Consider the following 24,445-nt stretch of genomic DNA (forward strand, 5'->3'; position numbering starts at 1 on the left):
TTGGTGATCCAGAGCTGGCTTCAGCTTCTCCCGCCCTCTCTCCTCTGGAAGCAAGGGAATGCAGCTAGAATTAGGGGAGCCCAGCTGAGGAGGATAAGGTGAAGAGATTGGGGGCTACACAGGGTCCCTACAATCTTGTTCCAAACTGGTGGCCTCAGGGGGTCACCACCTGCTGCAGAAGGGGAGTTGGGCTCCTGACCTCCCAGTCCTGGGCCCCACCCTGAGCTCTGCACTGCCTTAACAAATAGTTCCAGAAGGTCAGGTGCTTCAGGACACAAAAGAGAAGGCTGCAAGGCAAGTTTTAGAATCCTGTTCAGTGTATCAGTGTCCCCGAGCATTTATGGAGTGCCAGCTCTGTGCAGGACAGAAAGATCTGGAAGTAAAAGATCTAATCCCTTTTATTTGGAAGTCTGTAATCGAAACAAGAAGATGTGACATCAAAGGGGTTTTGGTGTCTTGCTAGGTAGATAGGTAGTTCATGCAAAAAGTGTTTTGAGTATTCAAAAAGGAGACATGTCCAAGAGCTGTGTGGCTGGAAGGCTTCATGGAGGAAGTGGCAACATCCCAGCAGGACGAAACTCTGTGGGCAAAGGCAGGAGGCTATGGTAGCTGTCCATGTCAGGGAGGACAGAAAAAGTATAAGCTGTGCATTGGCTTCATGCAGGACTGGAATGGGGTATGGAGGACAGGGAGTCCTTGGCATCTAATGGTGATTAGGCATTATGGGTGTCATGTTGTTTTCCCCACCCAGCCTAGGGACCTCAGCAGTGGCTGGGTGGCTGTCTTCAGTCTCTAGCAGCAAGAACCATTGGGCGGTAGGATGAGATCAAGGGGAGATACACAGTTTAGAAAAGTCACTGGGTAATAGTTCTAGAGCCAAAAGTTCTAGAGCTGGCCACCAGAGCACTCACTGTCTCTAAGCCAACTTGCCAAGGACAAGATGACTCCTGGGCCCTCACTCCCTTCTGAAGGTGACTCCTGAATGGGGGCAGACAGCTGGGGGCAAGTCTGGGACTATTCTGAGTCGCTTCCCCCAGGTTAGGGCTCTTTCTGGGCATACAGGTGCTTCAAACCCCTAGAGTAACCCAGGCCCTGGGGATGGGCCCCCTTCCTATGCCAGGCCGTTTCCCTTGTCTCCCAGCCAAGACTTACCTCCCCTGTTCTGATAACCGAGGGGTAGAGCCTCCCCACTGAGAGCCCCCCCTAAACTTTCCCACCTCTAAGCTTTGCTCAGACGCTTCTCCTCTTCAAACCTGGCCTCCCTCTTCAATGCTGCCTACACAGGTCTGCTCATTTGTCATTGCCTGGATGGCACGAACTGGGGACGACCCTCACTCAAGGGACAGATGGAATCTGTGATGGGATGGGAAGGACAGAGTTTGTGGCCGTCTATCAACATCCCTCCCTTCTCTCCGCTCTGGCTCCTTGGCTGGGAGTCACTGCAGGCCAGCTCAGATGCCTGTCTATAAAATGGAGCTCCAGGGAGGCCTGAGACTGCAGTGAGGGGCCCGGGGTGGGTCTCCCCTTCAAATATCATACCTAGTTTTGGGTGGGTCTCCATCTTTTATTTCTTATCTCCTGGATTAAAATGCAGGTGTCTTCATTTTAATGAAGGATTTGAAGCTTCCAATGTTTTCAACCTCAGTAAAGATCACTACACAGGGACCCAGGCCCAGGATGGGTCCTGTCACGTGGTAGGGGAGATGAGAAGGGGGGTCTCGGGGACAAATGCGCGGGCACCCCCCTGTCCCAAGCAGACTCTGAGCCCCCACCCCCTACATGCTTCCTAGCTGGGGCACTGGGGCTTCTCAGGGCCCAGAAGGGCAGGCTTGAGCCTCTTTTAGTGTCTAGAAGGGGGTGGGTTTCCCAGCTGAGCGCCAGCAAGGACCACCTGGGAGCTTAGCCCCTGAAAGCAAGGAAACAAGGAAGCCCAGGTCAGTGAGCAGAGCTGAAGCTGGGACCTGGAACCCCGAATCCATCACTGCTCTGGGTGGGCCCCAGCCTAGAAGAACCTCCAGTCTTAGAGCCTGGAGTGCCTGAGGGACTCTCAAGGGGTTCAGCAGGACCCCTGCATTATGTCAGTCATGAGGCAGAAATCCAGGGCTCTCCGGGGCTTGGCCCAGGCAGCCCCTTGCAGGCTCAAGGCTCAGGAGACCCGATTTCTAGGCCCAGCCCCACCTCCAGCTCCTAAGATCTTGGCTAAGTCACTTCCTCTTTCTGGGACTCTTTTCCCTTGTCAAATTAGGGGACTGGATTAGATCCAAGAGTGGAATCCTTTTTCAAATAAAATCTTAAGCAGACTCTCAATTTACCGGACATATAAAAGTGTGGGCTCTGAGTGTCCACGTCCTCAGTGACCCCTGCACAATTTGACACCTGGCCTCTCGGCAGGTCACAGCTTCACCAGAGATATCCTCAACGCCTCTCCCGCTCGCACCTCACCTCCAATTCATCAGCAGATCCTGCGGCTCCGGCTTCTTCCCTCACTGCCCAGCCGCCCAGCGCACAGCCCTCCTGCCTACAGAAGAGCTTCCTTCCCTGCAGTTTCCCTGACTCTGTTCCCCCTACAGTCTGTCTGCAATAAGGCCCATCTGTGCAAACCCCACCTGTGGCCCCCAGCACTCTGCAAAGCCATTACCCCACCAGACCACCTTCTGTCCTCATATCCACACTCCAGGTTCCCGGGCCTCGAGGTTCCCGACATGCCAGCAGCATCCCCCAGGGACTTGCCTTACTCTCCCACTTCCCCCGGGCCTCTCCCAAATGCCACCTCCTTGGAGTAGCCTTCCCGGACCACCTGCTCCAGAACAGCCCCTCTGGGGTCCCCACACCCCTTACCCTGATTTTCTGTTTCTTCTGAGAACATCAGCTGCAAGCAGGCAGGGGCTTGCTTTAATGCTGCCCCCCTCCTCCCAATGCAGACACTATTTGTCGAACAGAAGGGGAAAAAGTATATGCACTGAGGATACTGGGCAGCCTGTCTGCCTCTTCTTCCTCCCCGGCTGACATTTTCAACAAGAAGTAGATAGAGCTTAGCTGCCAAGATCCTCACACTCCTCTTCCAGGGGGCTGACACCCAAGTGACACCATCCTAGCTCCCAGGGGGATGAGGGTAGCAGGCATTCCCCTGGCTGTCTGAACGTCATCTCCGGCCAGTGAGAAGGAGGGGGCCTTTGGAAGCCAAGCGGAAAGAAGAATCCTCAGCCTAGGACTCAGATCTCAGCCCTGAGTGCTCAGCAGGGTCTGGGGGTGGCCTGGGGGTGAGGAGTCGTAAATGACTACTCCTCGTCATCTTTGGGCTGGAACACAGGTGGAGGTGCAGCCCAGGGAACAGGGGATGTGTGGGGGTGCACCTGAGAACTGCCTCATAGGACTGGAGAGTCAAGAAGGACGGGGCTCCCGAGGGGAGAACAGGGTCTCATATGGTAGCAGTTAGTGGGAGGCAGACCGCGACTCAAGTTCAGGAATTCCTTTCTTAGGTATGTGCCTGTTAGAAGGACTGCCACAGTGGTGGCAAGTTCCCCGTCCCGGGAGGTATGCAAGTACCTTCCAGGAATGTTGTCAAAGGGATTCCGGTACCAGGCCCAAGGTGCAGTGAGATACTATTTAGGAACCCTTCCAACACAAAAGGTCCTCTTAAATAAAGTGTTTTTAGCAACAAACCAATATTCCTTAGAATGTGCCCTCACTGTTCTAAGCAGGCCTGAGCTGGTGTGTTAACCCTTAGCTGCCCGTAGGCAGCTGCTTAAATAGTAACTCATTCAAACCTCATAGCAATCCTATGAAGCGGGTGTTATTATTATCCCCAATTCATAAATGAGGCAAAGGCCAGGTCTCTTGTCCAAGGCTAAATAGCTAGTAAACAGAGATAACTACTATGATCAAAAACAACTATTAAGAGTTTATAGGCAAATGTGCAAAACTTTTTTTTTTTTTTAAGATTTATTTATTTTTAGAGAGAGAGCAAGAGAATGCACAAGCAGGGGGAGGAGCAAAGGGAAAGAATCTCAAGCAGACTTCCCACTCAGCGGGGAGCCCCAGGCAGGGCTGACCCAGGGCTCCATCCTGGGACCCTGAGATCAGGACCTGGGCCAAAATCAAGAAGCAGATGCTCAACCAAATGAGCCACCCAGGCGCTCCAATGTGCAAAACTCTTTATGCATTATCTCATTTAATCCTTAAAACGACTGTGTGAGGGCAGTTACTATTACTCATCTTCATTTTATAGATGAGTAAACTGAGGCACCGAGAGCTTAAGTAACTGACCCAGTAGTGAACAAAGAAAGGCAAGAGGAAGTGGGCGAGGCAAGGTCATTCCTGGGGGGTGGGGGGTGGGGAAAGGGAAGCTGGAGAGGTCAGAACCCTGGCCCCCCACCTCCCCTTCCTCCCTGGGAAACTCCTCCTAGCTCCTCCCTGCAGTACTGGATGTGGTAGACACTTGCCCCTAAGGGGCCCCTTCCCCAACATAATTTCCAATTCTTCCCACCGGATGACATTTGTCTTTGCAGAGGTCACTTCCAAGGGAAAGCATCCAGGCAGAATTTCCGGGGAGGGGCAGCGATGGGAGAAGAGGGAGGAGGGAGGCATTCAGATGCAGCAGAGTTTAAGGGCCCTCCATGCCACCCCTCCCACCAGAGTGCGAACCGGTCACCTCCAGCTGTCCCCCAATCCAGGACTGCACAAGATCAGCCCATTCCTCTTGCTTTACAGAGTAGAGAACTGAGGCCCTGGGAGCTGAGGTCATGAAGCTAGGCCAGGCAGCAGCTGGGTGTCCATGGCAGAAGTAGGCCCGGGATTTTTAGACCAAAAAGCCAGGAATGGCAGCCCTGGGGGTGGGGGTGGGGGCGCCCATAAACCTCGGCACCCAGAAGGTTCTAAGAGGCTTTCCCAAGAATCTGCCTCCGGAATTGGAGCCTCTTGTACCCCCTAAAGTTTCCCCGGGACGCCCGCCGGGCTGGGCAGGGCAGGGCGAGGGAACCTTCTCCCCAGACCGCAGCCCTTAGCAACGTCCAGAAGCAGCTTCGGGTTCTTAGGTGGAGGAGGGGGACCTAAAACGAGGCACCAGAGACCCCTCCTGAAAGCCAGTTCCCAAACTTCCCAAAAAGAAGTTCAGCTTCACGCACGCCAAGCTGTGCGCCCTCTCCCCGGGATCCCGCAGAGCCCCGCGCAGCCCGTGCGCGCTGGACCCTCACTAAGCACCAGGCTCGACAAAGGCCGGTCCAAAGATCACCGTCCCCGGACCCGCCTGAGGGACAGGGGAGGGGATCCCGGTGGGTCCGCGGTCTAGGCGGACCGGTCAGCTGCCTGGCGGCGAGCGCCCAAAGTTACGGGGACCCCGGCCCCCCACCCCACGCCCGGCTGGGCTTCAGCGTCCCAGGACGCGCACGGGGGCGCAGGCGGAGCGGCGGGTGAGGGAGGCCGACGGGATCCGGACCCCAAGCGATCGCTTCTGCAGTTCAGGCGGGACAGGAGACCGGGAAAGGGGCCACGTCCACGCAGTCCCTCCGCCCCGGCTCTGACAGGTAGAGACGCCCTTCCAGCACCCGCCGGCCCGGCCGCCTAGCCGCCGAGCGTGCCGGCTGTCTTTTCCAGGGAGCAGTGACGTCTGGGCTTCAAAGTTTAGCCAAGTCCCCGGGTCCTGCAGCCACCAGCGCGGCCCCGGTCCGCGCAGAACGGGAGTCCGGCCTTGGGGAGGCGCTCGGTCTCACCCGACGCCCCGAGGCCGGGTTGGCCGGGGGGCCGCTCCCGGAGCTCCGAGCACTCCCGGGGGCGAGGAAGCGGAGGGGCGCCCGCCCCGGACTTACCCCGCGGGGTCCCCGCGCGCGGGCGCCCCGGCCCGTCGGATCATGCCGCCGGCAGCTCCGGGACGGTGGACGCAGGGGCTCAGGCGCCAGGCGGCGCGGGCCGCCGTGGCCCGGGCGCCCGCATGGCCCTGGCGCTGGCCCTCGGGAAGGGCCCGGCCGGGCGCCGCCGCCAGCCCCGCGCCGAGTGGGAAGCCGCCGCCGCCGCCGCCGCCGCCGCCGCCGCCGCCGCGCTCTGGGGCGCTTGCTCGCTTCCACTTCCTGTATCGGAGCGAGCGGGGCTTTCAGGAAGAGGCTGGCCTTGGTGGTCAAGGGGGTTTTGTCAGAAGCCTGGCGGCGGCGGCGACCGGCCCGGACCCCCCTGGGGCACACGGAAGCCCGGCGGCCGCGCCCCCCCGGGGCCGGGCCTGGCGGCGGGCGTCCAGCGGCGTGAAGCCGCCTCCTCGCGCTGGGGCTGCGGCCCGGGCGGCTCCCGGAGCGCCGGGAGGGAAACTTCGGGAGAAGTCTCGACAGGGCGAAGCGTCGCGTGGGAAGGAAGGCGCTCCCGGCTGCAGCCTGCTCAGCCGCCGAGCGGCAGGTGGGGAAGCCAAGGGCTCTGGGCGCGGAGCACTCTGTCGCCCCGCAGGGAGCCACAGCCTTGCCTCCCGCCTGCAGGAGCCTGACACTCGCTCCGGGGCAGCCCCGGACCAGAGGCGGGTCGCCTCCTCCACCTCCCTGACAGGTGACCACGGAGCTTCCTGTTGGATGCCTCCACTAACGATGAACTCACTACTTCACAAGGTAGTCTGTTCATCTATCAAGCCAGGCATGCAATTCGCCTGTCCTGGGTACCACACCTACCTGGGATCAGAGTGGGAAAGCCAGTGAGCTCACACAGATACGACAGCCACAGCAAGTCCTGTGCGACAGGAGGCCTCTCTTCTAAGTGCCTGGGCACTCACAAATGCCTCCTGAACCCTAACTGCCCTCAGAGCATTTCACAGTGACTGCACAGGACTGGTGGACCTTACAGGGCCACCTCTGTCTAATGCAGGCAGGGCTTCTCCCCAGGATCCCGCAGACCCCCGCGCACTATCAACATCTGGGCCCAGGTAATTCTTTGTTATGGGGGCCGCCCTGTGCATAGTAAGATGTTTCGCAGCATCCCTGACCTCCACGCACTAGATATCTGGAGCATCACCTGCCCACTGTAACAACCAAAAATGTCTCCAGCCTTTGCCAGATGTCCCCAGTTGAGACCCACTGGTCTAACGCCTTCATTCTACAGATAAGGAAACTGAACCGTAAAGAGAGGACGAGACTCGCCCAAGGCCACACCGCAAGCTGCGTGCAGACAGGACTGAGGCCCAGGGCTCTGGGTACAAGCATCAAGAAGACTCTTTGCCCTCCATGCCTCTGCCCTGCTGCTCCCCTCATGCCTCCCTCCCCACCTTTCCTGACATTTCCACCAAATCAGCCTGGCAGAAATTAGAGAGGAAAGAAGCTCTATGCAGGAAACTAAGCGCAGCCTCCTGGTGGGAACTTAAGATGGTGCAGCCACTTTGGAAATCCGTCTGGCAGTTCCTCAAAAGGTGAAACCTAGAGTTACCATATGATACAGCAGTTCCACGGAAACAAACACATGTGTTCTCACGGAAGCTCGTGCGTGAATGTTCATGGCAGTATTGTTCATGTCAATGAAAAAGCGGAAACAGTCTAACCGCCCATCAGCTGATGAGTGGGTAAAACAAAACATGGTCTATCCGTGCCATGGCATATTAGTAGGCCATAAAAAGGAATTCAGTACTGATACGTGGATGAACCTGGCAAAGATCCTCCCCAGAAGAAGCCAGTTCCAGAGTACTGAGTAAGGAAAGGGTTAAGGTGTAGGCAGGGAGAGAGAGAGGAGGCTCCTGACTCCTCTGACTGGGCTCACTGCAGGGGGCTATGGGACCAGGCTCACAGAAACCCCAAATGTGGGGAAATGCTGAGGCAGACAAAACCAGAGATAAAGGGAACAAACCAGACCACCTGGCCCTGCATGTTAGGGAGTATATTTTTGGGGCAGCTACATTGTAATCACAGAAAATGACCAGACCTCCGAGCAGTGAGCCATTAAGGATGTCATCAATAATCTTTGCTCAACCCAAGATGGCACCAGAATCTCAAGGCCACAAGCTTCCTGGTCAGTTCTCATCAGAAGACTGCCAAGAAAAGCCCCCAGGGGCAACCCATTGGGGACCCCTCTCACTCTAGAGAGCTTTTTTCTGTCCTTTCTGTTCTCACCTTCACCTAATAAACTTTCACTTCACTTCACCCTTTTGTGTCCCTGAGATTCATTCTTTGACTCCGAGAGACAAGAACCCTGCTATCCTTCACAGGACCACATACTGTGGGATTCCATTTATATAAAATGTCCAGAATCGGCAAATCCATAGAGAAAGAAAGTCAACTGGTGGTTGCCAGAGGTTTGGAAGGGGGAATGACTGCTAGTGTCTACACGGGGCTTTCGGGAGGGGGCCCGTGAAGAAAATGTGCTAATATCGACTATGGTGATGGTTGCACAATTTTGTGGTCAAACTAAAAACCAGTGAATTATACACTTGAAGTGGGTGAATTGTATGGTATGTGACTTCTATCTCAATTAAACTGTTATTTTACAGCCTCCGGGAGGCTATGCTGACTATTCTAGCCATATCACTTCCTCCTCTGCCCAGATCCCTGCAGGCCTCCCTCATTAGAGCAGAACCATGCTCCCGCTGAGCTTTCCTCTCCTCCCGAGGCTCCACTGTCTCCTTCCCGGATGAGAATCTTTTCCACCTCTCCCTGGATAGGACTGTAGCTCCTGTTTGAAAACCTGAGCTTTGAGGGCAGACCTGTGTTCAAGTCCAACCCTAGGACCTTCCAGCTGGGTAGCTCCAGGCAAACCACTTCCTAGTGCCTCAGCTTGGTCATCTGTAAAAGTGATGAGTGCAAATGGGCACCCACTGCAGGCACCATTTTTAGTCATTTGTTGTTGCTAAAACAAGCCTGGGGGCTACTCCCAGGCCTCCCTGGGCCCCAGGGGAGAGGGCTATGCAAATATCACACCTAGAACAATCCTTCAGACCCTACCATGCTGATCTGGACTGCGAGTCACCCTGCTCTTCCATATCCCCCCTTCCACCCCCCCGCCAAAATAAAGGCTTCCCTCAGCTTCCTGGGCCACTGCTGAGAAACAGGACGAGCCCCTCAAAGCCTGGGTTCCATGGGACCAGCCCCAAGGTTCTCACCACATCCCCACAGAGGCCCCACAAGGCCTGTTGCTCACCTGCTCTGTGAAGACAGAATTCTTCAGGTAGACACCAGATGAGGTCCCACCCTGCGCCTGTGGCTAGTAACTGACTGAAAAGGAAGTTGCCAAGATTCCAGAAATCTGAGCAGCTTCCATTAGTTGCGGCCTCTGCCAAATTTGCCCTTCCTGGGTCTCCCTTTGACTCACCCAAGTCCTTACACCAGCCCCCTACTCCTCTCCGTGGACACGGATCTCAGGACTCCTGCTGGGGAGTGCATATCTGCTGCTGTTTGGGCCCGTAGGCTCCTCCCCCCTCCCCTAGCCTCTGTTTGTTCATTAGTACCCCAGTACCTGGTTTCCCTTTAAGAAGCTACTCCTCAACGTTGGGTTCAGGTGGAGCTGACAACTTTCCACCCCCATTTGAGAGGGAACACATATTCTAGTCTAGCCAATCAGAGCCCTACTCTCACCAGGCACAGTGATTGGTTCATGGATGAACACATGACCCACGTTGGGCCAATAATACATATTCCAGTCTAGCCAATCAGAGTCCTACTCTCACCAGGCACAGTGATTGGTTCATGGATGAACACATGACCCAAGTTGGGCCAATAAAATTCCTCCCTGGGACTTTTTGTTGGCACGGTCAGGGGAAGCAGGCAGTCTCCCCCTCACCGAAACTGGCTGAGCTAGGACAGTATAAACTTGGGGTAGCACCATAGCCATCTGGGCCACCATGTGGCAAAGTGGTACTCAGGAAGAAAGCCAGGTTGGAGACAAGCACTGTGAGGGGAGACCATGCCCTAGTGACATCCTTTGAGGTCCAGATTCTGATGTGTTTAAAGCCAGCTGCACCTTTAAACATCTCCGTTACATGAACAAATACAGTCCTTTTTATTTTCCCTTCCTTTTTGAAAAACATAATTGGAGTCAGGCTTCTGTTAGTCGTCACGCCAAGATTCCAGGCTCTCCATGACTACAGCCCCTCCTCCATCTTCACTCCTCACGGCCTGGAAGATGTTCAGTTGTGGCAGGGCTATAGGAATGAACAGGTAAATCCTTCAACTTATTGCCCCAAAACATATGAGGCTGATTTGCATCTCTGGGGTCCTCGTGGGGTGGCTCTCACCTCCAACAGCTCCTCAGCCTCCTCCTCCCTCCACATGGGTGAGGGCAAATAGACTCAGTCCCAAGGAGCACCGTGGGAATTTTCAGGGAAAGGTCACCAACAAGAGGTCAACTTCAAGGCTTGCGAGAGTTTCTGGGAACTATTAGTGAAGAAAAAAGTCTCACGGCACAGTCTTGCTTTTCAAAACTTCCCCAAAACTGCTCTGAGTTGGATAAGAGACTTTGAGGAAATAAAGTGTGTTATTTCCACAGAAATTCTCCTTCTATCTAGAGTAGTTGATGAGAGCAGGGGCTTGAGTCAGGCTGCCAGGGTTCAAATCTTAGCTCTGTCACTTAGAGGCTGTGTGACCTTAGGCAAACTACTTTGCCTCTCTGTGCTTCAGTTTCTTCTTCTATGAGATGAGAGAATAATAGTGCCTACCTCAGGGGCGCCTGCGTGGCTCAGTCGGTGAAGCGTCTGCCTTCAGCTCAGGTCATGATCCTGGGGTCCTGGGATCAAGCCCTGCGTTGGGCTCCCTGCCCAGTGGGGAGCCTGCTTCTCCCTTTACCTCTGCTCCTCCCCTCTGCTTGTGCTCTCTCTCTCAAATAAATAAATAAAATCTTTAAAAAAAAAAAAGTAGTGCCTCATAGGGTTGCTGTGAGTGTTGTATGAGCTCATGTAGGTAAGGGGCTTAGAACAGAGCCTCGCATATGGTAAATGCTCAGTAAGTATTAGTTATTATTTGTACCATGACCAAGGTCTTTACTGTATCAGTCAAATCTCACCAGAAACAAAATGGCACATCTGATTAGGATCATTTGAGGAGGGTTTAATGAATTTGTAGGTGAGGAAGTACAAGGGAGGGTGCCATCACCTTCCTCAGCCCAAAGATGGGGAGAAGGGGTGGTTACTAGACCCAGAAGCAGAGAGTCCTGTCCTGTAGAAAGACTGCCAGGGGAGAGGAGCAGGGACCTTCAGTCCAGGGATGCAGCCAGCTCACAGCGACCTTGAGGGAGACAGCCAGGAAAATAAATGCTCTGAATCTTTCCCCCCCACTCCAATCTCCTACAGCGGGGTGGGGGGTGGGGGCCTCAACTGCCAAAGCCTGAGGGCTTGGGAGTCCATTGGCCAGTCCCTGTGGGTGTGGGGTCCCTATGGATCAGCCTGCTGGAGCGTGGAGAAGGGCTGGGGACAGGAACAGGGGCAGGAGGGCAAAGCCAGGGAATCAGACAAACTGGTTCAAATTCTACTCAGCCTCTGGCTGTGAACCCTGGCAAATCAGCCAAGACACCGGACATGAGAGCAAAGCCGTTTTGGATTCTCCAGACCAGCCCATCTGCCAGCTGAACACCATTCAGTGACCTCGGTCAATGTCCTATGGAACGGGAGGATCACTAGGCAGGCCCTGCCTGAACTCTGGGTTGGTAAAATTGGTGACATAGAATGAAATAGTGGCTATTTGGGATATTTTGTTTTGCAAAAATAAATACAGAAAACAGCTCTTTCTGTGGACTTTTCCATCCTCTGACCCCTAACAAACCCCCTCATCTCATTCCCCGTTACTTTGGAGAAATCTTTTAAAAGAAGGGGCGGGGGGGAGAAAACACTTTATTCTTGCAAAATCAATCTGTATCCTCAGGGGTCAGCCAGGAAAAAACTGCACTGGCTGGGCCGGGGCTGGGGTGACCGGGGAACCAGGCTCTGGAGAGAGAAGGAGCCTCTTCTCAGTTCTCACCATGACTGCTCAGCAGGAACGAGGGCCCGGGCACACAAGATCTTACAGTTAAAAAATAAATAAATACTGGAAATCGGGGAATTCTCTAGGACCGTTTCAGACTTCTAGAGCCTCGTACTGGCTAAAGAAACACTTCTGGGGGCCCCATCACCTTATGGGGCTGGTTTGGGATCTTCTGTCTGTCTCCTCTGAGACGCCATGTGCCAGGAAGATGCAGCTGCCACAGGTGGAGAGTGGAGATGTGCTTCGGGAAACCCAGGGGCGCTCAGCGATTCCCCACGTTCTCGAAAGGATGGGCCCTGACAGACATGTTCTGGGTGTCTCACCTGACACCATGCTGGCTATCTTTGTCACTGGTCTCTTCAGAGAGAGGGTGCTCATGAGACACCCCAAAAAGCTTTTATTTTATTTTTAAAAAATATTTTACTTATTTATTTGACAGAGAGAGAGAGACAACGAGAGAGGGAACACAAGCAGGGGGAGTGGGAGAGGAGAAGCAGGCTTCTGGCAGAGCAGGGAGCCCGTGCGGGGCTCGATGCCAGGACCTTGGGATCACGACCTGTGCAAAGGCAGACGCCCAACAACTGAGCCACCCAGGCACCCCTCCCCCGCCAAAGTTTTTAAAGCAGCCCTCAGCATGGATGACTGAGGTAGCTTCTTGTCCAGTATCCCACTCCCACTCAGCCAGCCCCATTCATCCCTGAGGCAGAAACTAGAGGCTTCTAAGCTCTTCCTCAGGGAACCCTTCTCCCGCCCAGACAACCAGCTGCCTTTGTTCATCTGACTCCAAGATCTGCCCCCAAGGCCTGTCTGCTCCCAGCTGAAGTGCCCTCTTCACCAGCTCTTACATATTTCTAGACACTCTGATGTTCTCATGCTTCAATTATCCCTAGTGTGAGCACAGACTCCTTGGGAGTTGAGAGGACACCTTCTTTTAAAATTTTGTTCTACAGGCACCTGGGTGGCTCAGTTGGTTAAGCGACTGCCTTCAGCTCAGGTCATGATCCTGGAGTCCCGGAATCGAGTCCCGCATCGGGCTCCCTGCTCAGCAGGGAGTCTGCTTCTCCCTCTGACCCTCCCCCCTCTCATGCTCTCTCTATCTCATTGTCTCTCTCAAATAAATAAATAAAATCTTTAAAAAAAAAAATTTTGTTCTACACCCCGCCCCACCAATATCCAGTGGAGGCCCCTGCAAACAGTAGGCACTTAACAAGCCCTAATCGGCTAAATGAAAACCACTTGCTACCAGGGAGAAAAGCTTCTCCATTTCTGGGTTCTGTGCCATTGTGAGGATTATCTATCCCTGCTTCGTGCTGTTGGAAGATGAGCTAAAAACCGGGGCCTAGAATGCCCTTAATTCATACGGTCTACACAGTGATGATACCAGTGAGGTACTGGGAGGTCGTGGAAGTCCCGTGCTGGAGGACTTTTCACTCTGTGGGATGAGGCAAGCCACAGGGAGATGCTCTTGGGTTTAAGTGACAGAAAACTCTGAATCTAAGTGGATCGAGTACAAAGGAAATGGATTGTCTCATACGACTTGAAGCGTAGAGATAGGGATGCGCATCAGGTATCTTGCTGTGTAACACATGACCCCTAAGTGTAGCAGCTTAAAACACCACACACTTATCATCTCACAGACTCTATGGGTTGGGAGTCTCCATACAATTTTGATGGTTGGCTCTGCCTCAGGGTCTCACAAGGCTGCACTCGAGTTGTTGGCCTGGGCTGGGGTCTCATCTGAAGGCTCGACTAGGGCAAGATCTGCTTCCAAACTCAGATGGCTGTTGGCCAGGTTCAGTTCCTTGAGGGGCCTCAGTTCCTTGCCGGCTGTTGGCTGGAAGCCGTCTTCAGTGTCCTGTGACAGTGAACATGATCTTTGATTTATCAAACGTGTGAAGCCGAGAAGACAATACAGCAAATATGCTGGCAAGATGGAAATCACAGCCTTATATAACTTAATCATGGAAGTGGCATCCCATCATTTTGGATCTATTCTATTAGAAAGAAAGGTACAGGTCCTGCCTATACTTGAGGGGAGGGGATTCAACGAAGGTGTGAAGACCAGAAGGCAGGGATCTTTGAGGCCATTTTAGAAGCTACATACTATAGGCAGCTCCATGTGCAAAACAGTCAGGGACTCAACGTTGCCATCAGTCACTCAGGTTTGGTCCCTTTCTCTGCTTTGACCTCCTCGGCATTGACTTCATCCTTAGGCTGGTTCTCCTATGGTTCCAAGACAGCTTTCAGTGGCAGTCGGGATCATGCTCTCTAGGTCTATCCTACAGAAAAAGGGAAAAGCCTCTCTCCTAAGCCTAGAACAGAAGTCCATGTAGTGTGATTGGTCATCTTAGGCCCCAGTCACCTAGAGAATGTCATGCACTGATTGGCTGAATTAGGATCCACACTTGGTCCTGGTCTTGGAGGTGACCGTCCCCCACATCATGGTGGGAAGGAGTTGAAACTTGATCAAAGTTGAGGTTCTATTGGGAAGGAAGGAGAGAATGGATGTTGGGTAGATAACCAATAGGGTCCACAACATCTGTATAGAAATGACCAGAAAAACAAGACCATGTATGAAGAAACATTTGGGGTTGATTGATATATTCATTATTTTGATTGTGGTGGATGTTTCATGGATATTTACATATATAAAAACATCAGATTATACACTTTATTTTTTTTTAAGATTTTATTTATTTATTTGACAGAGAGAGACACAGTGAGAGAGGGAATACAAGCAGGGGGAGTGGGAGAGGGAGAAGCGGGCTTCCTGTTGAGCAGGGAGCCCAATGCAGGATCCCAGGACCCTGGGATCATGACCTGAGCTGAAGGCAGATGCTTAACGACTGAGCCACCCAGGCGGCCCTGGATTATACACTTTAAATATGCACCGTTATTGTATGTCAGTTATACTTCAAAAAAACTTTTAAAAAACATGTCATATCTTTAGTTATTATGTTGTGAAAAGCATAAAAAATTAAGTAAATATTCTTCCCGTTTTTCAAGCCATTGTTCGATTCTGCAGGGAAGTTATTCATGTCATTGATAAATGAGTAAAGTTCTGACATATGTCCTTATTGTTTCGCTTTGGTTGTACGTACTAGTGTAAGCAAAAATGTGATAATTTACAGCATTCCTATTGTTGATCAGTTGCAACCATAGGTTGGTTAGAGATACAAGAGTTTGGCAGAAATTAGTGAAAACATTCTGTGAGAATCAATTGGCTATGTGGAATTTATAGTAGAGCATTACATGTTTTATTATGTAAGAGAACAAGGCCATGGATTATAGGTATCGTTCAACTTGCTCTAACAATACGGTTCCTAAAGATTCTGCACGAGGGAATCATTTTTCAAGATCATCTTCTTTGCTCCCTCCCGCCGAGGGATGGATGACCAGGGAGGCCTCGAGGAGGAGGTGGCTCTTGGTGGGTCTGGAAGGACTCAGCCTGCACATGGCTGCAGGCAGGGGGAAGGCAGTTGGCTCCGGAGAGACTCACTTGCCTTGTTATCATGTCCCTCTTGGCAGCACCTGAAATGCAGGAATGGAAAGGCTTTAAAACAGTGACTTCTGGGAAACAAATCCACATTTTTGACAAGAGGCCAGATGATAGAACGTTAGCAGTTCATCAAATCTGAGTTGGCTCATCTACCAGAAGGCAAGCCAGGAGGCTGAGGCTGTTCTCTGGGAAGCGGAGATCTTACTGTGTGCCAGGTACTGCGACCCTGTGCGTCAAGGAGAGGAGAGAGCTCCAAGGGCAAGGACACGTATAACATGATTTCTGCCCCCTCCCCTGGGAACTCTTCGTGTTCCGGGAGGCAATCTTTAACCATGTGGGATTCATGTACGTGTGCCCAGACTAGGGGTTTAGGACAGTTGAATAAATGAGACAAAACCTGTGTAGGGAGTATATTACCTATCCATTAATGTATACAAAATTACCCCAAATTTAACAACCTTAAACACAATAAGCACTTTTTTTGTTTGTTTTTAATAATCTTATAGTTTGCATGACTCAGGAACTCTGGAGCAGCTTACCTGGTTGGGTCTGACTCGGGATCTCTCATGAGGTTGCAGGCAAGATGAAGGTAGGCAGCCATTTTGTACTATGAGGCTATATGCTAAGGAAGACAGGGCAAACATAGAGGAGGCTGGGTTTACCGCCACCGTGGAGTGCTACACCAGTCTGGACTGAGCACCTTTGTCTTCTTCTACGTGAGAGAGAATAAAATCCTACCCTGTTCAAGCCACTGGTCTTTGGCATTCTTCTGGAGTAGGATTTCAACAGGTAGAAATAAAGGAAGGGCATCTCAGGGTGGGTGACTGTGTGAGTAAAGACCTGGAGGGAGGACCCTATTTACCTCTCAAGACAGTGATGAGGGAAAAATGAGTTACTGCCAAAGCAAGCTTAAATGCCCATCTTCGAGGAGTGTTGTAATTGTTGATAATTACTAATCCTCCTCGTTTGTCTTTTGTCTCTCGCGGACAAGGACCATATCTTACGCTTCTTTGTATAGTGCGCTTGGCCAAAAATGATGTTCCTTAACTACTCGGCAGAAAGGCCGTGATTTATTTCTATCTCACTTCTCCCTTTAGGGGTACTCACTTCCTCCGAAACTCAAGTGTGGTGTCCTCAAGCCTTCTTCCTTGTGAGAAAATCCAGGGTGGTTCATTTAAAATCATGGGGTGGCAACAGGCTGGTCAGTTTGAAAGGAAATCTGACCCAACCCTCGTCTTCCCGTCCCAGCCTGGGGGCACTTCCCAGGTGAGAGTCCACAGGTGAGAGTCCACAGAGTTGTGGGCACTTAGCTGGAGTCTCCTGGCACTTCCCAAACACGGACTCACTTCCTTGAAGAGTTGCTGTGAGGGTGCCTGGGGGTGGGGGTGGGACATGATGACGCTCTGGGTGCTTCAAACCACACAGCGTGATTCCTGGGTCAGCTCCATCTTGCCTGCTGTGTGACCTTGGACAAGTTTCTTAGCCTCTCTGGGCCCAAGCTTCCTCTTCTGAAAGCTGGGTGGAGGCATACGTATCTCACCTCTGCTTGTGGGGATGATATGGAAGGTGGCTGACAGTGTCTGTTTAGAAGGCTTGTGAAAAATGTCAGTTTCCCTCCATTGGTGTATTTTTTTTTTTTTCCTTTATTGGTTTTATATAAAAGCAGAACAGATGCCGGGCTCTGTGGGCTCTGCAGCGCGTTCCACCTTGGGCCCAGACCGACAGGGGTGCCAAGAGGTGTGTTTGGGGAACTTTGGGTTCAATTCAGCTGCCAGTAATTAATGCTGCCTTAGACAGTGTTGGGGACCAGAAAGGAAGGAGTAGTATCCACGCTCCCCGGGGGTCTCGTCCACGGAAGCCTCAGATGCTGAGCCTGCAGGGTGCGGTCCCCACAGGGATCTTGGGCCAGGGCAGGGCAGGCTACGTGATTTCTGCAAAATGAAAATGTGTGATCCCGGGCGCCTGGGTGGCTCAGTTGGTTAAGCGACTGCCTTCAGCTCAGGTCATGATCCTGGAGTCCCGGGATCGAGTCCCGCATTGGGCTCCCTGCTCAGCAGGGAGTCTGCTTCTCCCTCTGACCCTCCCCCCTCTCATGCTCTATCTCATTCTCTCTCTCAAATAAATAAATAAATAAATAATTTAAAAAAAAAAAAGAAAATGTGTGATCCCTTGCTCAAAAAGTATTGCCGATTTCAAGGCAGCAACAGAAGGACATGAAAGCAAGCGGAAGAACCTTCTATGTGTGGGACCCTCTAAGCATGGGCTCCACGACTGCACAGGTGACCAATACCATAGTTTGCCACAGCCTCATGGGTTTCCCAGGACACGGGGCTTTCACGCCACGCTGGATGGTCCAGCTTGGTCCCGGCACTCTGGCTGGCTCAGCCTCACAGGGAGCCTCAGCGGCATTCGGACCCTGCAGCCTCTGTCCCTGGCCTAGATGCCCGGGTCAGCGCCACGTGCAGGGCTGCTTGCGGTCAGCAGCCCCGCGGAAGGCACTCCGGGTCCCGTGCGTGGGGAGCAGCCTCTCTGGACCCTGAGGGCTGGCCCGGCTGCCTCGCACCATGGTGCACAGGGCCTCCTCCTCCCAGGGGCCCCAAGGGTGGAGTGCGGCAAGCTTTTTTTTTTTTTTTTTGGCAAGCTTTAAAGAAAAAATTATTCATGACACTTGCTAAAGAACAAGGCAGACTTTATTCAAGGAGGGTCATCGCCACGGGTGCGGGGATCACTGCAGTAGGAGAGAGAGATTGGGCTTGAGTCCGAGAACAGCAAGAAAACATGGGGATTTATATCCAAGGGGCAGGGTGGGGTCTGTGGGTGGAAAATTACTGAGAGGACACATCAGGAGGATGGGGGATTCTGGCTAGACTGACCTAAAAGGGCTCTTGCGGAAGGCAGGCCAGGGTAGTCAACATCACCTGGGGTTGCTTGGGTCAAGGAGCCCGCTCACCGGCAGACGGTGACCAGTGTGGAGGATGTGAGGTTCTGGCCAGACTGACTTGGCAGGATTCCTCCTAAAGTTGGACAACATGGAGACAAACATGGAGCCCCAAAGGTCAGGGCCTCACAGAGAAGAGAATTCAGAGGAGCCTGACCAAAGCTTGGCCAGAGAGGGGCTGTCACAAAAGCCCTTGACCCTCTTGGCTCCCCAAAGATTTTATCTCAGGTGCTCTCCCTCCCCGGGCAGAGATTCCCCAAGAAGGCAGCTTGATGCCCTCCCACCCCACCTCTCTCTCCCTGTCCTTCTCTTCCTGCCGCTCCCGGGTCCCAGGGCTGAGTCTCAAGACAAGCAGGTCATCTCCCCACTGTGGGAGAAACCGTCATTCCTGCCCTACAGGCTTGGTTCTTGAAGTCCTAACTGAAGTCCCCCAAATCCTCAGCACTCCCAAGCCCATGCTCCACCTTCAAGAGGTCAAGCATGTGTCCTCCCGGAGAGAGAGCCGTGGGGGAGCAGCTCTGGATGGCGGGTTCCCCGAGCCGAGCAAGGTGTCTGTCCCACCTGCACTCCCAGCTGTCTTTCCTGGGTGGTGGCTAGATTGGAGGGCTGGGTGCGGGGTGGGACCCGCCATCTCCCACAGTGGGCTCAGTAGCCCTGTGTGATCGGTTTTACCGTCCCCGCCCCCCGGTGTGGCAGAGGAGGGGGTGGCTGTCTGAGAGGTTAAGTCACTTAGCCAACGTCCCTCACTCCCACCGGCTCTCCGACTTTCTCCCTTCTCTTGATAATCAGCTCCGGGGGCCTGCGGGTGACATGAGCCCACAGATCACTCAGTGAGCGTCGAGCACCTGCGCTTAGCCAACCCCCCCACGCCCCCGCCACCTCCGCCAGTGTCCCTCACTTCTTCTCTGGGTTTCAGACTCCTGGCCGATGGCTCCTGTTCTAGCCTTGCCACCACAGCCCGGGCCAGAGCTTCTCCATCTGCAGAGAGAGCGTTCAGAGACTGGAAAGCAAAGCAGCCTCTGTCCTGTTGGGCAGCCTTCAGTGGCTCCCCACTGCCTGACCCCCAGGGGCCCTGGCAGACTCTGCCTCCCTTGACCTCCCCCTCCTTATGTCACTCGGGCTCAGCACGGGTTTCCTGTGGCTGCTGAACAAATGACTGCAAGCTTAGTGGCTTCGAGCTCCTCAGGTGTATTAGCCCGCGGTCCTGGAAGTCAGAAATCCAAAATGGGTCTCAATGGGCTAAAATCAAGCCCGATTTTCCTTCTGAAGGTCCAAGGGGAAACTGTGTCCTGTCTTTTTCAGCTTCTGGAGGCTGCTAGAATTCCCTGGCTCGTGGCCCCACATCCCTCTGACCTCTGCTTCTTCTTCTTCTTTTTTTTTTAAAGACTTTATTCATTTATTTGAGAGAGAGAGAGAATGAGAGAGAGCACGAGAGGGAGGAGGGTCAGAGGGAGAAGCAGACTCCCTGCTGAGCAGGGAGCCCGATGCGGGACTCAATCCTGGGACTCCAGGATCATGACCTGAGCCGAAGGCAGTCGCTTAACCAACTGAGCCACCCAGGCGCCCCCTGATCTCTGCTTCTATCACCACATTCCTACTTCCCTCTGAGCCTCCTGCCTCCCTCTGATGAGGCTCCTAGCGAATACATCAGGGCCACTGGACAGTCCAGGAGAGTCTCCCATCTCAGGACCCTCGTTCATCACCTCTGCAAAGTCCCCTGTGCCACGTAAGGTGCCAGACGCACGGATTCCAGGCACTGGGAAGTGGACTTCTTTGTGGGGGGCATTGTTCTGTCTTCCACGGGCCCCATGCGTTTTCCAGCTTGAGTTACTTGGACATGTTTGAATATCTCCAAGTCATATTTTTTCCTTCTTCATCGCCTCTTTTCAAATCAGAACTATCTGGCGTGATTTAAATGTGTTCCCTTATGCGTGGCTCATGCCTTGTGCGTCTATTTGCCATCACCACTCCTGACTCCCCTCGTCCATGAGCTGCAACTTGAGTTCTGTCTTCCCTGCCTGCCAGCATGATTGGGTAGCCCTCCTCTGGGCTCCGTCCCCCTGAGCTCACTCCCTCCCAGAACTTGGGGGTTCCTTGCATGGGTGGGAGGTGGGCCTTCCATCTCTGCCACCAGCAGTTGGCTTGATGCTTGGCACAGAGCAGCCCTTCAACACGTATCTGTTGAATCAATCAGTGAGGGACAAACTGTGCTCTTTCTCGCTTCAAGGGCCCATCTGAGAGATGTAGGTTAGACAGCCCCAACTTGGTGCCCTTCTGTGGTTGGTGGGGGCCGTGGGTGAGTATATCTCAAATTGAGACTATTCTAGAAAATTCCAAATGTGCAATTGTCTAGGAAGGCCTTGAAGGCAGAAGCGAAGATTCCCCCGCTGCAGGACAAGGGCTGGGGGAACTCTTTCGAGCAGAGGAAACAGCACGAGGACAGGCAGATAAAGGGGGAGATGATGATGGTCGTGGAGGGTCTGAAGGGGCCCACTGAGGCAACTGGGAGTCACTGAATGTTTCCAAGCAGGACAGGGACAAACCTGATTCCTGCTTTAGAAGATCCCTCTGGCTGCTGCATGGAGGCTGGGTTGGGAAGAGAGGGAGAGCAGAGGCTCGGGGACCAACTGGAAGGTGTGACCAGGGCCCATGATGGCTGGAGCAGGGGAGTGAGACGTTGCAAAAAAGATGGACTGCAAGGGAGGCAATGAGAAGCCTGATCACTGTGTCCAGCACTGGGGGTGTTTGTGAGCTAGTACTACCTCTGAGATGAGCAGAGCAGGAAAGCGATTGGGGTGGCAGGAGGACCTTGGCTTTTTTCTCCTAACATTTTATTATGAAAAATTCCAAATATACAGAAAAGCCCAAAAAAGTGTACAGTGAACATGCACATACCCACCACTGACCTCCTACCATTAGCCCTTGACCGAACTTGCTTTAACACACATCAGCCACCATGCATCCATCTTAAGCTTTCCGTGTGCTTTGAAGTAAGGTGTAGCCATCGGGACCCTTCACCCCCCAACTCTTTAGCCTGCGTATCATTTCCTGGAGTTCAGTATTTGCTTAAGGTTCTTTTTTCCCTGCTATTGAGAATCTCAGCATTTCTTCCTTTATGCATTATTCTCCTTTATTCCATCCACCTGTTGATGGACATTTGAGCCATTTCAGGTTTTTGGCTATTTTTAATAAAGGGGCTGTGAACACTTGCCCACTTTAAAAAATTGGGTTATTTTTGATCCTGCTGACTTTGAGGCACTTGGGAGGCTGAAGAGTCCAACAGGAGGTTAGAAGTGCAGGTGAGGGGCTCTGGAGGGACTGAGCATCCCGGGGCTGGAGCTCTGGGGGACAGCTGTGAAGGTGCTTATCCTCGCTGCAGACGCAGGAAGGCTGAGCTGGATCAATGGTGCCTGACCTTGGTTGCACATTAGAATCACCTGGGGGCTTTTAAAACCCGGCTGGCCGGGCCAGCTCGATCACCTCTGGGGTGGGGCCCTGGGCAGCTGTGTGTTTTAAAGCTCCTAAGGTGACTCCAATGGACAGCCAGGATCGAGAACCACTCGACAGAAGAGAGAGAGGCTCCAGAATGGAAAGCAGGCAAACACCTTCATCTAAGGAGCAGGTGGAGGAGAAGTCAGGAGAAGAGATGCAGAAATAAAGATGTGGAGAACCAAAGGAGTGAGTTTGTTTATTAGGAAGGACAAAATCCACAGCGTTCAAACCTGCACAATGATTGAGGAGAACGACAGCCCAGGGGTATCGTGGTCTGATGACACATCCAGGGCAGAGAGTGGGGCGTGAGACCTCAGAGGTAGTGAGGGGAAGCAGAGTCTCAGAAGAGAGTGTGTTTTGGGGGGACGGAGAGAGATCAGAATTTACTCCTCCCCTCTGCACTGCCTGGTGGACACCAGCTAGCAAAGGCCACATCGGTGGACCATGAGGCCACTTGCACCAGGCCCACGGTGAGCTTGGAATTGCCTGCAGCAACTTCTAGAAAACATCAAAAGCAAGTTGACAGAGCCTGAGTTGTGAAATCAACTAGGAGGCGGGCCCCCAGGAAGGGACAGATGCGGCCCAACACCTGCTACCTGGTCTGGTATGGGCAGCTTCGGGCAGTGAATGGGGACTTGGCTTCGAAGGCAGCTCTCGTGGGGAGTAGCTGAGTCCCCGTGCCCAGCAAGCGTGCTCTCTGTACCGCGTGTCCCCATCTGTGACATGGAGGCAACAGCAGCCCGTGTTTCACCGGCTTTCTCAGTCATGCGGCGCCAGATGGGCTGAGGGACGCTGAGATGCTCAGAAGCAAGGGCCCGTGGCTGCAGGACCTACTGACATTATTGGACTGGAATTACCAAGACACTCCTGGATCAACTTTCAACAGGAAAAGAGTTAAAACAAAAGGGGCTTCTGTCTCTCTTTTAAAGTAGAATTTCTACCTGTGGGAAAGATTTTTTTTTTTTTTTAAAGATTTTATTTATTTGAGACAGAGAGAATGAGAGAGAGCACGAGAGGGAGGAGGGTCAGAGGGAGAAGCAGACTCCCTGCCGAGCGGGGAGCACGATGCGGGACTCCATCCCGGGACTCCAGGATCATGACCTGAGCCGAAGGCAGTCGCTTAACCGACTGAGCCACCCAGGCGCCCTATGGGAAAGATTTTTAAAACACGTTTTTAAATTTTAATTTGTCGTGTTAATTTCTAAAGCACAGTAAACAGAAAAATGCAATGAAAAAGCAGACGGAGGCGTAACATTATCCATCCTATTGCCATAAATATTTATATTCTGTTTCTGTGCTCGGCTCATGGCAGATCGGGAGCAGTCGGTAAGCCCGTAAGGATGCCCCCCGGTCACACTCTGAGTAGGACTGGTCTATCCCCCCCTCCCCAAAGTAGGCCAGTAGCATTGGTATCACCTGGGAACTTGCTAGAAATGTAGCATCTTCGGCTCCGTCCCCTGCCTGCTGAACCAGAACCTGCTCTTTAACAAGACGCCCAGGTGATTCATGAGCGCGTTAAAGTCTGTGGTGGCACCCGAAGCAGCTGGGTCTCAGGAAACTTGTAGAAGGAAGGAATTAACCAGGATCTCGTCTCCTAATCTCAATTTCTCATAACACAGGAGCTGCTGGTCTAACCTATTCCCAGATGTGCAGGACCAGCTACATAATAAATCACTGAACACTACATCTGCAACTAATGATGTACTGTATGTTGGCTAATTGAATCTAAATAAATAATCAAAAAAAAATTTGCAGGGCCCAGTGCAAAAATGAGAACATGGGACCCCTTTTTCAAAAACGATCATGAAGAAATCCAAAGTGGTGACAACCAAGCCCGGGGCCCTTCTAAGTGTGAGGCCCTTGGTGACTGTGTGGGTCCCCCGCCCATGAAGCTGGCCTTGCTGATGAGGTAGGAAACGGTTGGGGACATTCTGGACTCACGCATGCTAGTCAAGATAAGTCACAACATTTCTGCCTTGTTTTTATTCATTACCAAACATTATAATTAAACAGCTCCATCCCTCATCCTTTTTGGAGTTTATTTTTTCTCGATATGCAAATAGAAATGGTTTTAAGTAAGGCTGGGATTCCAGTGTAAGGAATCCTTCCAAAAAATACAAATGCGTATGTGCCTATTAAAACGTGAATGGAAGCTCTGTATCGGGAAAGTCAACTTGAGCTCATTGATTTTATTGACGGTGTACAGATTTTGATATATTGCATTACAATACTGACTGCTAGATTTCTTATAAAGATTTAGTTCATATTTACTCTAGATGTTTTCTTCACAATAAACTCATGCCAGTGTTTAGGAACAAACAGCATCAATTCATTCAAATTTAATGACAGTTTTATTAAACCTAGAATCTCATATCACAGAGCATTCACAGTGCGGGAGGTCACAGTTATTGAAAAAATAGTGAGATAAATATATTTATTATTTACAACTTTTCAACTCATTGCTCCTGCTTTGTTAGAATGAACAAGGATGGTGGCGTTCAGTCCAACATGCCAGAAATGTCTTGGGGGCAGGGGGACTCAAGTGACATATAAGAGCCCCAGAAGTTCTTGGTTTTGATCGTTTTTAAGGGGGTTCTTCCTGGACACGAGAGCCCC

General features: G+C 52.4%; 1 protein-coding gene and 1 long non-coding RNA gene across 2 annotated transcripts in view; one reads left to right on the top strand and one right to left on the bottom strand.

Moving 5' to 3' along the window:
* RIN3 (Ras and Rab interactor 3) overlaps positions 1 to 6,144 on the bottom strand; it is a 99,267-nt gene extending 93,123 nt beyond the window's left edge. The window contains exon 1 of the mRNA XM_081830040.1: positions 5,805 to 6,144. Coding sequence (XP_081686166.1) covers positions 5,805 to 5,848 — 44 coding nt within the window. The 5' untranslated portion in view covers positions 5,849 to 6,144. The remainder of the gene's footprint in view (positions 1 to 5,804) is intronic.
* Positions 6,128 to 8,096, top strand: LOC145723371 (uncharacterized). The gene is made up of 2 exons (XR_014148314.1): positions 6,128 to 6,581; positions 7,069 to 8,096. It is a non-coding gene; the product is annotated as an uncharacterized LOC145723371 (long non-coding RNA).
* Positions 8,097 to 24,445: the final 16,349 nt, after the last annotated feature.

The sequence above is a fragment of the Leptonychotes weddellii genome, chromosome 9 (assembly GCF_054177405.1).
Source record: "Leptonychotes weddellii isolate Sample4059 chromosome 9, ASM5417740v2, whole genome shotgun sequence".
Taxonomy (NCBI): Eukaryota; Metazoa; Chordata; class Mammalia; order Carnivora; family Phocidae; genus Leptonychotes; species Leptonychotes weddellii.